Here is a 15,120-nt window from a genome sequence, read left to right as displayed (position 1 = left end):
TTATAGCACTAATCGCTGTATAAATGTAAATGGTCCCAAAATTGTGTCAAAAGTGTCCGATATGTCCGTCGCAAAATAGCGGGCCTGACAAAAAAAATCGCAGATCGCTGCCATTACTAGTAAAAAATAAATAATAAATCTATCCCCTATTTTGTAGACAGTATAACTTTTGCGCAAACCAATCAATATACGCTTATTGCGATTTTTTTTTTTGTTTTTTTGTTTTTTTTTAACAAAAATATGTAGAAGAATACGTATTGGCCTAAACCGAGGAAAAAAATATATTAAAAAAAAATGGGATGTTATTATAACAAAGTAAAAAATATTGTGTTTCTTTTCAAAATTTTCTGTCTTTTTTGTTTATAGCGCAAAAAATAAAAATCACAGAGATGATCAAATACCACCAAAAGAAAGCTCTATTTGTGGGAAAAAATTATAAAAATATAATTTGGGTACAGTGTTGTATGACCGCGCAATTGTCATTCAAAATGCGGCAGCGCTGAAAGCTGAAAATTGGTCTGAGCACGAAGGGGTTTAAGTGCCCAGTAATGAAGTGGTTAAATACCACCAAAAGAAAGCTAGATTTGTGTGAAAAAGAAGAGAAAAATTTCATATGGGTACAGTATTGCATAACCATGTCATTTAAAGTGCGACAGCGCTGAAGGCTGAAAATTGGCCAGGGCAGGAAGGGGGTGAAAGTGCCCTCCGGTATTGAAGTGGTTAATAGAATTTGTTGTATACTCAGTTGAATGCTTTATTTTTTCTCCCCCCCTTAGGTCCCTGTGGACAGCCCCGTAGAACCAGCCCCAAGTATACAATCCTCCACACAGCTCTAGATATGGCTGGAAAATGTCTGCAAGGTGACGGTGGCACTGCAAAGAGAGTGACAGAGACTTTAGATGACATATTTTTGGTTGAAAGCAGTTGTGCGTTTTCTGCTCACGAATGTAGCACTGGACTGAAAAGTCACTTCCACCGTCTTTTTACACGTTCATTACTGGAATTCATTTCACTTGGTGTAAAAGTGCAATCACGCCAGGATTACCTTAGGTGTTAAGGTATAAATGGTGCCGGATATCATAATACGATTTTTCGAACCGTAGTTTTACTGTTGCGACTTGACTTGTCATTGACCTCATTTGTAAATGCTTCTTAAAACTTCACAGGCATGTTATTATAATGAGGTGGCGTTTACCCTTTCCACCAAAATGGGCGTCTTAAATCCAGGGTCCTTTTTTATAAGCAGTTTTGTATATGAATTGCATAGCTTATACTTATAAGCTTGCTCCTATACATTCCCCTCAAAGTGAAGCTTTAGAGGTCTGTTCTGTATGATTGCAAGGAGAGAGCGATGTGTTGTTTTTATGGCATTTTTTACAAATGAGGTCAATTGGTGATTAAAGCCATTTAAAGTGGAACTTTACCCATAACAACTTGATAAGAAATAATGGGCCAGATTCACCAAAGAGATACGACGGGGGTTTCTCCTGATACGCCGTCGTATCTCTGTTTCTATCTATGCGACTGATTCATAGAATCAGTTACGCATAGATATCCATGAGATCCTACAAGTGTAATGGTTTTACACTGTCGGATCTTAGGATGCAGTACCGCGGCCGCCGCTGGGTGGAGTTCGCGTCGTAAACCAGCGTCGGGTATGCAAATTAGCAGTTACGGCGGATCCCCGACGGATTTTTGCGTTCGCTACGTCGCTGCTAGTCTAGTTTCCCGTCGCAAAGTTAGTCGTCGTTTGACCTGCCCTAACTTTAGTCAGCAATCGTATTGCTGTCTAAAGTATGGCCGTCGTTCCCGCGTCGAAATTTAAAATTTAACGTCGTTTGCATAACACGTCCGGGAATACGGAAGTACGCTACGCACGTCGCCGTTCGAAAAAATGACGTCACGGCGCGCAAAGCACGGCGGGAGTTAGGAAACGGAGCATGCGCAGTAGGTCCGGCGCGCCTAATTTAAATGGCACACGCCCATTTGAATTGGCCCGCCTTGTGCTGGAGGCCGCCGGCGTAGTTTTTATCGCAAGTGCTTTGTGAATCGGGCACTTGCGATGAAAACTTGCGGCGGTGTAACGTATCTACGATACGTTACGCCGCCGCAGTTCTATGTGAATCTGGCCCAATGTTCTTTAGCAAGGAATATACATTCTTCTATATGAAGAATTATGTTACCAAAATGAGTGTGTGCTGTAAATTGCCTCCGTCACTGTTCTGGTTCTTCTTGCTGGAGGCCGCCATTTTTTGCTGAAGCCCAGAGCCCCTGAGCAGCAGGGGCTGCAGATCGGCCCCTACAATTTAAATAAAAAAAAAGAGAGTAACTGAGCATGTGCAGAGCTGGGTGAGACAGGGTATTGCTGGATTTTAAACAGTATAGGCACTTATTTTTTAATGTTTTACATAGATACACCTGCAAAAGGGGCGCCAGCCTGAAGTGATCTATCATTCATTTTCTGACTAAAGTTCCACTTTAAAGTCCTTTCATTGTAAATGGCGGGTTTGCTTCCCTGCTGTCCACCATTACCCCAACGAATAGGCTGTAAATAAAATAAAAAATAAAGATTCACAAGAAATTGGATAAACTAATCGCCTCAGCCTTGGCTTCTGGTAGGTGCAGGTGCCATCATCACCCCTCACTGCTGCCTTGTGGTCACTAAAACTCCTTTGAGACTGCACTCCTGTATTGGGCTAGACCGCATTCAGCAGGGTTTAGAGTGCCAGGAGGCAGCGGTAAGTTCTGGGGACAGATAGGTAGATTCAGTAAGAGTTAGGCCGGCTTATCAGTAGATAAGCCGACCTAACTCAGAATCTACGCCGACTTATGTTTAAGCGTATGCTCAAACAGAGATACGCTTAAACATATCTAAGATACGACGGCTTGCGCCGTCCTATCTTAGATTGCAATATTTTGGATTGCCGCTAGGTGGCGCTTCCATTGCGGTCGGCGTAGAATATGTAAACGAGGAGATACGCCGATTCACGAACGTACACCCGGCCGACGCAGTACTTTTACGCCGTTTACGTAAGAGATAGGCCGCGTAAAGTTAGAGCTAGGCTCTATTGGAATAGTAATGTCAAGTAAGTCGTCCGTGAATCGGGATTTACGTCCACGTCAAAATCAATAGGCCCGTGCGGCGTACTTAGCCGCAATGCACACTGGGAAATGTAGGCGCCCGGCGCATGCGCAGTGAAAAGAAACGTAAAAAAACGTGAGGTCAAGCGCCATTAACATAAAACACGCCCCCCCAAAACACATTTGAATTAGGCGCCCTTACGCCCGCCGATTTAGGCTACGCCGACGTAACTTAGCAGGCAAGTACATTGTGAATCATGTACTTGCCTCGCTAACTTACGGCGGCGTAGCTTAAATTCCTTAAGCTACGCCGCCGCAAAGTTACGCCAACGTACCTGAATCTACCTAATAGTCTAAATGTAGTAGAAAACACCTGTAGTAATTCCCAGAGGTGGTGAGCCATTGGTGCACTGGCTTGTAGTGTCCTTTTTAGCACTCAAACAAACCATAGATAAAGGAAAGTCAGCAGCTCGATCTTCTGCAATTAATACATCTATTAATCCAAGTGTGATACAAAATACACAGCTTACGCGTTTCGGAGTGTAGCCGAAATCATAGCGATAAAATCCTTAGAAGAACATAATTATATACATACATATGCAGATACTAACCCTGCTACTACCAACACAGGTTGTGGTATTTTGAATTGAATGGGGACATAGTCTGTACTTCCCAGAAGCTGTAACTGAGGTTAATTTATTTTTATTTATTTTTTATCTTTATTTTTAATGTGTGTTTTTTTTTTTTTTCCCTGCTGATTTTGTTTGTGTGGAGGGCTGGCAGGGAAGCAAACCTTCTAATTTGCATGGAAGGTCTGCTTTTAAGATGAAGCAAGTCTAAAACACGCATCTAGTCAAACATAATTAATATTTCACATGCTCAATCTGTTGGGAGGTTTCCATAAAAAAAAGCAGCCAATCAGATTCAAGTTATTTTTGCTATGCAGGTTTTGAAATGTGAAGAACCACCTGATTGGCTACTATAGGAATATCCCTGTATGTATATCATCTACAAAACTGTTCTGTGTCATTTGTAGTTGCACTATGAGGTCACAGTTTGGGCACTTTTTAAAGTATATAATATCTGTTGGAAGGTTAACTGTATTTATTACTCCAACAGGTGGAATGAGGTTGAAACGAATGTATTTATTATGGATATGCTGACATTTTATCTTCTGTTTCCACCAACTCCAAAGGCGATCGGTTGCTCCACTCCCCCAATTCCCATTTTTATTGGAAGTATGACAATCATGGCTGCAGTTACGCCAAGCCATACTGGACTGCAGAAATGGCTGCAGTCAGAATATGCGGATGTGTGTTCGCTGTATCAGTATAGAGCCAGGTATTTTTTATTGCCTACTGGTGAGACGCAGATGTCGCACCTCTGGGAAACGGTTGCTTTAAAAAAAAAAAAAAAATTCCTGTGACGTGCACTTTGAATGTGGTGGCAACGGCCATAGTAAGGCTCTGTTTTTATGAGCCTCACCATAGATGTTCACGGAGGAATGAGTTAAAGTGGTTCTAAGGGCTGAAGTTTTTTTTACCATCATGCAGTTTATGCGTGAAAGTAAAAACCTCCAATGTGCAGCTCCCCCCTCAGCACCCCCTAATACTTGCCTGTTCCCGATCCAGCGATGTACACAAGAGCAGAAGCTCTCCCGGGTCTCTCCCTCCTTGGCTGAGACACAGCAGCAAAGACATTGGCTCCTGCTGCTGTCAATTACAGCCAGTGAGGGTGGGGTGGGGCAGAGCTGTGCGCTGTGTGTCTCATTGACACACAGAGGCGGCTCGGGAGCAAGCATGCAAGAGTGCCCCTAGAGAAAGCACCTTGTTGTGGGGGCACTTTGCAAGGGGGGGGTTGGGGGGCAGGTGCGCCAGCAGGGGAGCAGAGAAGAGGAGGATTGGAACTACCGTATTTATCTTGCTATAACGCGTCCCGGCGTATAGCGCGCACCCCCAAACTTGAAGGAAAATCCCTGAAAAAAAAAAAATACTTAGTTTGGATGCCCCTCGTCGGTGCCTTGCCCGTCGTCCATCGCGTCCTTCTGCGGCCATCGTGGCGTCCTCCCCGCTCGCTGTGTTTGAACCACTTCGCCAACATATACGGAGCACAGTACACTCGGGTATTGTCGGGCAGGCTCGGCTCCTTTCGCGTAAAGGACGCACAGGACGTGACCGCGAGAGGAGCCGAGCCTGCCCGACTATACCCGAGTGTACTGCGCTCGGTATATGCCGGCGCAGTGGTTCAAACACAGCGCGGGTATCGGCGTACAACACGCACCCACGATTTTGCCCTGATTTTCAGGGAAAAAAAGTGCGCGGTATACGACGATAAATACAGTACTCTGTGCAGAACCATTGCAGAGAGCAGATGAGCATTACACGCTTGTTCTATAAAATAAATAAATTGCCTTTAAAAATGCTTTAACCCGATACCTCCAGCTCCTGATAGTTCCTGGGCTTCCCGATCATGTGATTACTTTGATTGGCTGTCGCGGTGATCACATGATCAGGAGCCCATCTTACTGACTCCCGATTGGACACAGTGACCAGGAGTTGTAATAAAGCCCACCGTTGGCCGACAGCCACAAGTTCAAGAACATTTTTTTTTGTTCACCAAATCCTATTGGTAGATTTTGCGCTCTGTGTATGTTTAGTTGTTTTTCCTAATTGTTGCATAAGAGACACTGTTGTGAAAAGTACAATTATCTGCATCCAGTGAATGCAGAAGGTTTATTGGCAGCTTCTAATATTTGTATGTATTTGTAGGGCAAAGGGATTTGTAAAGGTTTCTGTTGTTTTTTTTTTTGTTGTTTTTTTCTTCCAAAGGGTTAAAATATTCAACCACCGATACAGAAAATTTTTAATATTTTTTAAAAATGGTTTTAAGGAATTTTTTTTTAATTTTCTAGGTAGTGCGATTTTAAAGGATAACGCCAACCAAAAGTATAGTTGTTTTGCATGGCTGCTGGTAAATAAAATCCAATGCTGGCTTTTTAGAGCCTATGTCTGCTTACCAGAATTGGCAGTACTTCCCAAATGCTGCACCCCTTTACAAAGCCAAACGGTGGTCACTCACCCTCCCTCATTGAATCCTCCAAAATGCAGATTTATAAGATTGAGTGGCGTCAAGCTTCGAAAAAGTGACACATCTCCATAGCTTGGTGGGGAGCCTGGGACAAACTACTACTTATAGTGGAGCTACACTGCATCTGAACACCACAAACCAAAAACACCATTTTAATAAATTTTTTATATTTAATGAAAACTCGCCCATATATCCATGTTTTTTATTTTGCTGAGAAATCGCCCCCTTAGCATTTCTGGTTGTGGCCATCTTGAGTAAGGGCAGATGATTCATGTAGCATTGACTTCCTGGCATGTAGGCAGGAGGGTGTGCTTAGCTGAGAAACCCCTCCTCCCCTCCTGAAAACTCCTGGGATGTATGACATCATTTGCCTAGGCCTGGAAACCAGGAAGTAGTTGAAGAAATGTAATAAAGTTTTTAAACCAAGTAAATATGATATACGTCAATATCTATTTCCTAAATATAGCAGCATATGAACTATAATAGTCCATGTCAATCAAGTCCTTTAAAGCGGGGTTCCAACCACAATTAGCATTTTTTAAATGTATGTCCTTTCATCCTGCGTTTTTATAATATAAATACGGTCACTTACTATTTTACAATCCGCCGCCGATCCGCATAGATATTCAAAAAATATAGTTTATAAAACTATGTCTACACAGTTGGCATTTTGCTTGTGGGCATTGTGAAGCCTACAGGCACTTCCTGGAAGTCTTGGATGGGGAGTGATAATTGGGTAGCGCACTGCATCCTGGGAAATGATGACACACATTTCCCAGGAGCATTAGAGGGAGATGATGTCAGGATCCTAGGTGATTCCAAAGGCAGATTTTGTGGGATTGCATAGCAACAGGCATTTTTATTTTTTTTATTTTTTAGGTCTAATGAGCACAATAATGAAAAAAAAAATTTGGGGATGGAAACTCCACTTTAAGGACTTTGGCAATGGATTGTTCATTTAAAAAAATTGTGTGCGTGTGTAATAATCTCAAGTAATTGCTTAACCAAACTGATCATTTTGGTTTGTGGTTCAGAATTCAATTTTATGTCACCTTGTCAACATTTCAAACATTTTTAGTAAATTATTTATTGACGCTCTAACCTGCTTTTGCCCTCTATATTTTGAGACTTGCCAAAGTCAATATCAGGTGGGAGGGTCTGCCTGTTTATGATCAGACGATAAGTCTCAGTGATGTACTGAGAAACATTTCATTCCCCCAGCTTCCATTGAGAAGTTTAATTATATATTTATGTACATTTTTATTATTTTTCCACTACTGGAGTTTTTCTTTCACATGGTGTTGTATGACCTTCATTGTTTATTGGTGTGCAATAGTTTTGGCACTATGTACAGGGTTTTGTATACTTTTTTGCCATTATAATATATTGGTTAGGTTTGATTTTTTTTTTTTTTTTATTTAAACATTTCTGATGCTGCTTTGGGTAGTAAATTAAGATTGCGTTCACACTTGTGGTTACGGTCCAGCTCACTGTTCTTGCTGGAGGCTCTACCAAGATGGCTGCCCCCATATGGGACACATGGTGCAGAACAAGGCATGGTAACTCTGTAATGGAGTCAGATCAGGGAGACCACAGGCATTACTGCTAAATAGTCTTTTTAACTTGGACTTTTTTTGAAGCATCCAGAGTTCAGTTCCTCTTTAACAGTTGTCATTGGCTGTCTGTGGACCTTCCTTACTCTCTATGATGACTAAGGGCCAATTCGCATTGACTTGCGCTAAAATGAATGGAAAAGACATGTACATTTTAATCGCATTTTAATGCGCGCTGACGTCCATTGGCATACATTTTGACGTCCATTGACTTGAATGCGCATCCTTAAGTCGTAAATACATTGGAATATTTTATATTTTCAGATGTCCTTCCGTTGATCTGCATTTTCTAGCTGCGCTAAAACGCAGATCAATGCACTGGTGTGGCTTGGCCCTGAAGGTTACCAAAGGACGCACCACATGTTGGCAGATTGATGGACCAAAATTGCACAAAGCTAAATTCCTGGAACGCTAATTTGCGGACCGGCGCTGACTTGCAGTGTGCACTGGTAACCTCAGTTCTTCATAGCGATGGATGGAGAACCACAGCCAGGTGAATGGTGACCCGGGTATTATGTGCTGATCTTGATGCCTTTGGTAAGGGCACTCTAATGCCCCGTACACACGATCCGAAAATCGTATGGAAAATGCCGATTTCGAAACGATCGTACGATAATCGGATCATTAGTACAGCGCTTCCGAGAGCCGATCAGGACAGTTCATCCGATTTTTATTTATCGGACATGCACGAATTTTTTTTCCGGACGATGCCAGATCGTCCGATTTTCGTATAATCAGTACAGCTGTCGTTCGAAAATGAAATACAAATGCATTACAACAGATGACATCACTTCTTCTGCCGTACGAGAATTTTCGTGACTTTAGTAAACTCATCAGATTCGACGTGAGATTAGCATACAAAAAAAAACGGTTGATCATTCGTCCGATAATCGGATCGTGTGTACCGGGCATTTGAGGTATATTTATAAAGTGGTGAATGGGGCATTCACCCAACATTCCACTGAATCAATCGCTGTCATTTAAAACGCCTACAGTGAATGTCCCATTCACTGCTTTATAAACTTACCTCTTAGTGATGAGAGGGATTCAGCTAGTTACAAAAAAATGTTCCACTTTAGTGGGAAACCAACAATGTTTTTTACAACTGCTATATACTGTCTTTTTTTGTTGTTGTTGTTGTGTTTTTTTTTTTTTTTTTGGCAATCTTCAGTTGAATGTTTTTTCAAGTCTAATGCAATTTTATTTTTTCTGTACCTGAAAAGTTAAAGCTCTTCTGTTTTTAGTGTTATGTTTTGTACAAAATGGAAACCAGAGCCAAACAATTCATCGCTTTTCTGTTCCAGAACTGGCAAACAATCACCGTGTTTCTCCTGCAGTTTTGCTGTTTTGTAAATGTACACAATGGTAAAATGTCAAATAAAAATGCTTTTTGTAAAGAAACTGATGATTCTATTTTTTTTTGTTTGCTATTTCTTAAAGGGGTTGTAAACCCTCAAGGTTTTTCACCTAAAATGCATTAAGTTGAAAAACCTCCTGTGATGCAGCTGCCCCCCAGAGTCCCCCTTTTACTTACCTGAACCCTGATTGGATAGATTGATAGCAGAGTTGCCATTGGCTCCCACTGCTGTCAATTGAATTCAATAACGCGGGAGCTGGGGGTGGAGCCAAGTCCTGCTGTTTGTGTCAATAGATGCAGCAGGACATGGGAGTGCGCCCGCACAAGTACAACCAGGAAGATCGCTTCTCCAAACGGGGCGCAAAAAGAAGGAGCCAGGAGTGCTGCTGAGGGACCCCAGAAGAGGAGGATTGGGGCCACTCTGTGCAAAACCAACTGCACAAAGTAGGTAAGTATGACATGTTTGTTTTTTGTACAGGCAAATGGGTGTACCTGTACGTCCCTTTGATTTTGCCGCCATGCGGGCGCGCGCCCACCGTGTAAGCATGCCCACGATCGTGAGACAGAGGCAGAACGGGGCGATGCAAACAATTTCTATGTTTTGCCTAGTGACATGACTGGGATCTACTGCTCCCTGTCATCGGGAGCAGTGATCACTGTCATGTCAGTGGAAGCCCATCCCCCTCACCATTGGAATCACTCCCTAGTACACACTTAACCCCTTGATCGCCCCCCTGGTGTTAACCCCTTCCTTGCCAGTGTCATTTCTACAGTAATCGGTGGCCATTTATAGCACTGATCGCTGTATAAATGATAATTGTCCCAAAATATCAATTGACCAAAAGTCAATAGTGTCCGATGTGTCCGCCATAATGTCGCAGTCCCGTTAAAAATCGCAGATCGCCACCATTACTAGTAAAAAAAAAAAATAATAATAATACTAAAAATGCCATACATCTATCCCCTATTTTGTAGACGCTATAACTTTTGCGCAAACCAATCAATATGCGTTTTTTTTTTTTTTTACCAAAAATATGTAGAATACATATAGGCCTAAGCTGAGGAGAAAAAAATATTTTTTATTTATTTTTTGGGGATATTTATTATAGCAAAAAGTAAAAAATATTGAAATTTTTTTTTTTAAATTTTTGCGCAAAAAAAAATTAACCTCCCAGAGGTGATCAAATACCACCAAAAGAAAGCTCTATTTGTGGGGAAAAAAAGTACGTCAATTTTGTTTTGGCACAACCGCGCGCAATGGTCCGCTAAAGCAACGCAGTGCCGAATCGCAAAAAATGCTCTGGTCAGGAAGGGGGTAAATTCTTCCGGTGCTGAAGTGGTTAACCTGTTGCGCTGGGACTGATGATTTGCATGTTAAGCGCGCTTTATCATTTCAGAAATTTCCTGTCTATAGAAACACAAATAAGTGTGCGCAGAGCAGGCATTCAAATCATCTCACCTATTGCCACTTCTCGGAGTAGTGAGGATAAATAGACTTTACTTACTCCCTTTGAGATAAACTTTCAGTACTTCTTACTACATAGATTTCCATGTAGTGACAGAACACAATAAATAAATGGCTTGCTTCCTCATAACTGTGAAAGTCGGCCTATAAAATAAGTAGAAGTTCACCCTAACACTAAAATCTGTAAATCTACTTGCATCCACGATTTAACACTAACCTAGCCCTGTAACTCTATGGGTGATGTCATTTCACAGCCATTGGCTGTGTCCTCTACAGAGCTTCCGCTGCTGGACACTGCACCAGAGCGGCTTCAAAAAAAGGTATGTATATTGATTTCTTCTTTACAGGGCTAGATAAGTTAGTCTTAGATCGTTGATGCCTGTAGATTTACAGATTTTAGTGTTAGGGTGAACTTCTAATTTAAGGCCTTGTACACACGACCAGACATGTCCGATGAAAACGGTCCACGGACCACCATCAGACCAAATTCCCCGCAGACAGAATACGCGGTGACGATGACGCGGCGACGTGCGCGAACCCGGAAGTTCAATGCGTCCACGCATACGTCGAATCACTTTGACGCATGCACGGGATTTCGGGCCAGTGGACATGTCCGATGAGTCGTACTGACCATCGGACATGTCCGACGGACAGGCTTCCAGCGGACAAGTTTCTTGGCATGCCAAGAAACTTTTGTCCGCTGGAAAACTGTCCGGTCGGCCCTATACACGGTCGGACATGTCCGCGGAAACTGGTCCGACGGACCAGTTTCAGCGGACATGTTCGGTTGTGTGTACAAGGCCTAATAAGCCAAGTTAATAGTCCATTTGGGATACATTAAAGGAGAAGTACAGCCAAAGGTTGTTTGGCTGTACTTCTGTGGATCACGGGAGTGCAATTCGTTCTGCACTCCTGTGACCCGTGACATCACAGAGCCGGTCCAAGATCACAACAATGGAATTGCAATCCGCCTGCATGCCTGGACTGGCACCCCCTCTCGGCCTCTCAGCAAGACGCTGAGAGCCTGAGCCGCAGGCTCCTGTCCCCTCCATAGCCCAGCACTCCAGTGAGGAGGAGCAGAGAGCTGCTGACTGACAGTCACCAGCTCTTTGCTCAGGGAGATCTGAAAACCAAGCAATTGCTGTGTTTTACCACCTAGGTTCGTATTATTATTAACCACTTGCCGCCCGCCAATGACAGATTGACGGCCGGAAAGTGGTTATCTAATCATATGACGTCCTCAGGATATTGAGCCGCTGCGTGCCCCCGTGTCCACGGCTGATCACGATTTAAACAGGAAGAGCCGTTGATGGCTCTTCCTCACTCACGTCTGACAGACGTGAGTAGAAGAGAGCCGATCTCCTGACAGGGGGGGGTTCGCACTGATTGTTTATCAGCGCAGCCCCCCTCGGATCGCCACACTGGACCACCAGGGAATAAAAAAAAAAAAAAATGGGCAAAAAAAAAAAAAAATGCCAATCAGTGCCCACAAATGGGCACTGGCAACATTGATCCATCAGTGCCAATCCGTGCCCATGAGTGCCCACCCATAAGTGCCCACCCGTGCCACCCATAAGTGCCCATGAGTGCCACCCATAAGTACCCATGAGTGCCACCCATAAGTACCCATGAGTGCCACCCATAAGTACCCATGAGTGCCACCCATAAGTACCCATGAGTGCCACCCATAAGTACCCATGAGTGCCACCCATAAGTACCCATGAGTGCCACCCATAAGTACCGCCCATGAGTGCCGCATACCAGCACCCATCAGTACTACCTTATCGGTGCCCATCAGTGCCACCTCATCGGTGCCCATCAGTGCCACCTCATCGGTGCCCATCAGTGCAGCCATATCAGTGCCTGTAATTGAAAGAGAAAACCTACTTATTTACAAAAAAATAAAAACTTTATTTTTTAAAAAAAAATTCAGTCTTTTTTTAGTTGTTGCACAAAAAAAAAATCGCAGAGGTGATCAAATACCACCAAAAGAAAGCTCTATTTGTGGGGAAAAAAAGGATGCCAATTTTGTTTGGGTACAGTGTAGCATGACCGCGCAATTGTCATTCAAAGTGCGACAGCGCTGAAAGCTGAAAATTGGCTTGGGCGGGAAGGTGCGTAAGTGCCCTGTATGGAAGTGGTTAAATAACAAACAAGACAAAAACGTACTTCTCTTTTAGAGTTGAGTTCCGCCTGGAATTTTTTTTTTAAAGTCAGCAGCTACAAATCCTGTAGCTGCTGACTTTTAATAGGAGGCTTACCTGTCAAGGGAGCCCCCAATGTCGGCACCTGAAGCCAACCCGTTCCTCGGCTCCGGGTGCAGGCACACCAGCATCCTTACTAAGGCAAGCAGGAAGTGAAGCCTTTGCGGCTTCACAGCCTGTCTCCTACTGTGCATGCGCGAGTCGCACTGCACTTTCCGAATGGTCTCTGCTGTCTTCTGGGGGAGTGAAGAAGGAGGGGCTAGACATTGCGTAGTCCGCCACACAGATTGCGGCGATCTTTCCTCCCAGAAGTGGAAGAAAATACCTGGATTTGACATATATCTCCCCCCCCCCCCCCCCCCAATCCACGGAAGTTCCATTTCTGGTTGGAACTCCGCTTTAAGAGCAATATCAATATATATTACCAAAAGTATTGGGATGCCTACCTTTACACACACATGAACTTTTAATACCATTCCAGTCTTAGTCCGTAGGGTTCAATATTGTTAGAAGAAAATTAAGTGCCCCCCAAAAAGAGTACACAGGGGACTTCAAGGGCAACTATATAGAGATTGAAGAATAGAAGTATGTATAGAAAAATACAACATTTATTGGGAAAATATTAAAAAGGTAGGTGCATACATACCCATATAAAGCATTAATACAGTTACTACAATTGAAGTTGTTGATCTCCAGTTGTCTTGCCCGATGTGTTTCAGGATCTCCAATGTTAATCCCTTCATCAGGGGAATTTTTTCAGGAGATATCAAGACAAATGACAATCTATAATAGAACAAAACAGAAGTTGGAGTGTACAAGAATCCAATGGACAAAGAATGAGCATCATGGGAGATGGAACGGGGATCACTCACCGATCAACTTGATACTGTGTTTCAATACTGCCAATGATAAGATATGTGTAAGGAGGTAAGGTATACACAAATGTAGAAAAAACAAATGCGCAAGAGTGGATGATCAAAAAATGGCCCTGCTGTGGTCCCAAGAATAACCAGATCTGGAGCTTATTGGTATGGTGCCCGGATATGTAGAAGTTCAAATTTACAAATGCAGCAATTTAGAAATTGGGTGAAAGGTTTAGCTCTGGGAAACACTTTTTTTTTAAAGATAAAAAGTGCATTTTATATACAACTGTAGCGATCAGACCAAAATGAGGGACAAACGAGGAGGAAAGCGGGACAGGAAGTGTTAATTTTGTCAACGAAAATGTTTTTTGCCAATATATTCGTCAGCTGCATTTTTACAGTGACGAAACGATAAAAAAAGTACACCACATTTTTGTCCACTGACGGAAACTATGATGAAAATCAATTCAATGTTTGTTAACAAATGAAAATGTGAGATAGGGACGTTTACCCCTGTGAACTAACTTCCGGTTTTCATGGAGCTCCATCTGCTTCCGCTCCCAGCGCTTTATGCGGACGATATCCTCCTTTTCTTGGGCAACTCTACAACTTCCCTTAAAACTGCAGTTCAAACAGTAGAAGCGTTCGGACGATTCTCGGGGCTAGTAATAAATTGGGAAAAATCAACACTCTTACCTGTGGACCCGGTAAACAATATGGATGGGATAGGTATCCCTCAATTAAAAATTGGGGAGAAGATGGAGTATCTGGAGTAACCCAGAACAATTTATAAATAATAATCTAGTGCCACTTCTGGGTAAATTTAAACGCAAATCGCATAGATGGGGACATTTGCCACTGTCGGTGGCCGGCCGTAGCAATCTTATCAAAATTATATGGATGCCACAATTGCTTTATATACTCCACAACTCCCCAGTATGGATTGATAATCGATGGTTTAAAAAGATAGAGACCCTCTTTAGGACCCTAATCTGGAAAAAGGGAAAAGCAAGGATCAGTCTCCGAACGTTGCAATTACCAACAAATAGCGGAGGACTAGCGGTTCCACACCCTTATAGCTACTTTTTGGCGGCACAGTTGCAGCATTTGAGGGGGTGTAGTATAGAGGGGGGAGGAAATGCAAGTGGGAAAATGATACTAAGAGGGTCTCCGCATAGATCTTTAATAGAGACCTTAGAGGCCAACTCTTTCTCGGTGAAAAATCCAACAGTAAAGATGGTGGTAAGAATATGGCAAGCAGGAAAATTAGCTTTGGGCTATAAAGGACTAACAGAATATTCCCCATTATGGGAAAATAATAATTTAAAATAAATTTTGGCCATGGGAAAATTAAAAGAATGGGATAAACGTGGGATAACCAGAGTGGCACAACTGTATACAGGTTGCACATTAAAACTCTTCTCAGAGCTAAGCAGTGAATATAGCATTC

At 42.8% G+C, this 15,120-nt stretch overlaps 1 protein-coding gene across 1 annotated transcript in view; it reads left to right on the top strand.

Annotated features, from left to right (window-relative positions):
* The window catches only part of FLVCR1 (FLVCR heme transporter 1), a 70,019-nt gene extending 68,571 nt beyond the window's left edge, over window positions 1–1,448 (top strand). Inside the window, exon 10 of the mRNA XM_040351464.1 lies at window positions 777–1,448. Coding sequence (XP_040207398.1) covers window positions 777–836 — 60 coding nt within the window. The 3' untranslated portion in view covers window positions 837–1,448. The remainder of the gene's footprint in view (window positions 1–776) is intronic.
* The last annotated feature ends 13,672 nt before the right edge of the window (window positions 1,449–15,120 follow it).

Source organism: Rana temporaria, chromosome 4, assembly GCF_905171775.1.
Source record: "Rana temporaria chromosome 4, aRanTem1.1, whole genome shotgun sequence".
In the NCBI taxonomy this organism is placed as follows: Eukaryota; Metazoa; Chordata; class Amphibia; order Anura; family Ranidae; genus Rana; species Rana temporaria.
Note: the sequence above shows the minus strand (reverse complement) of the source record. Positions and strands in the feature narration are given on the sequence as shown.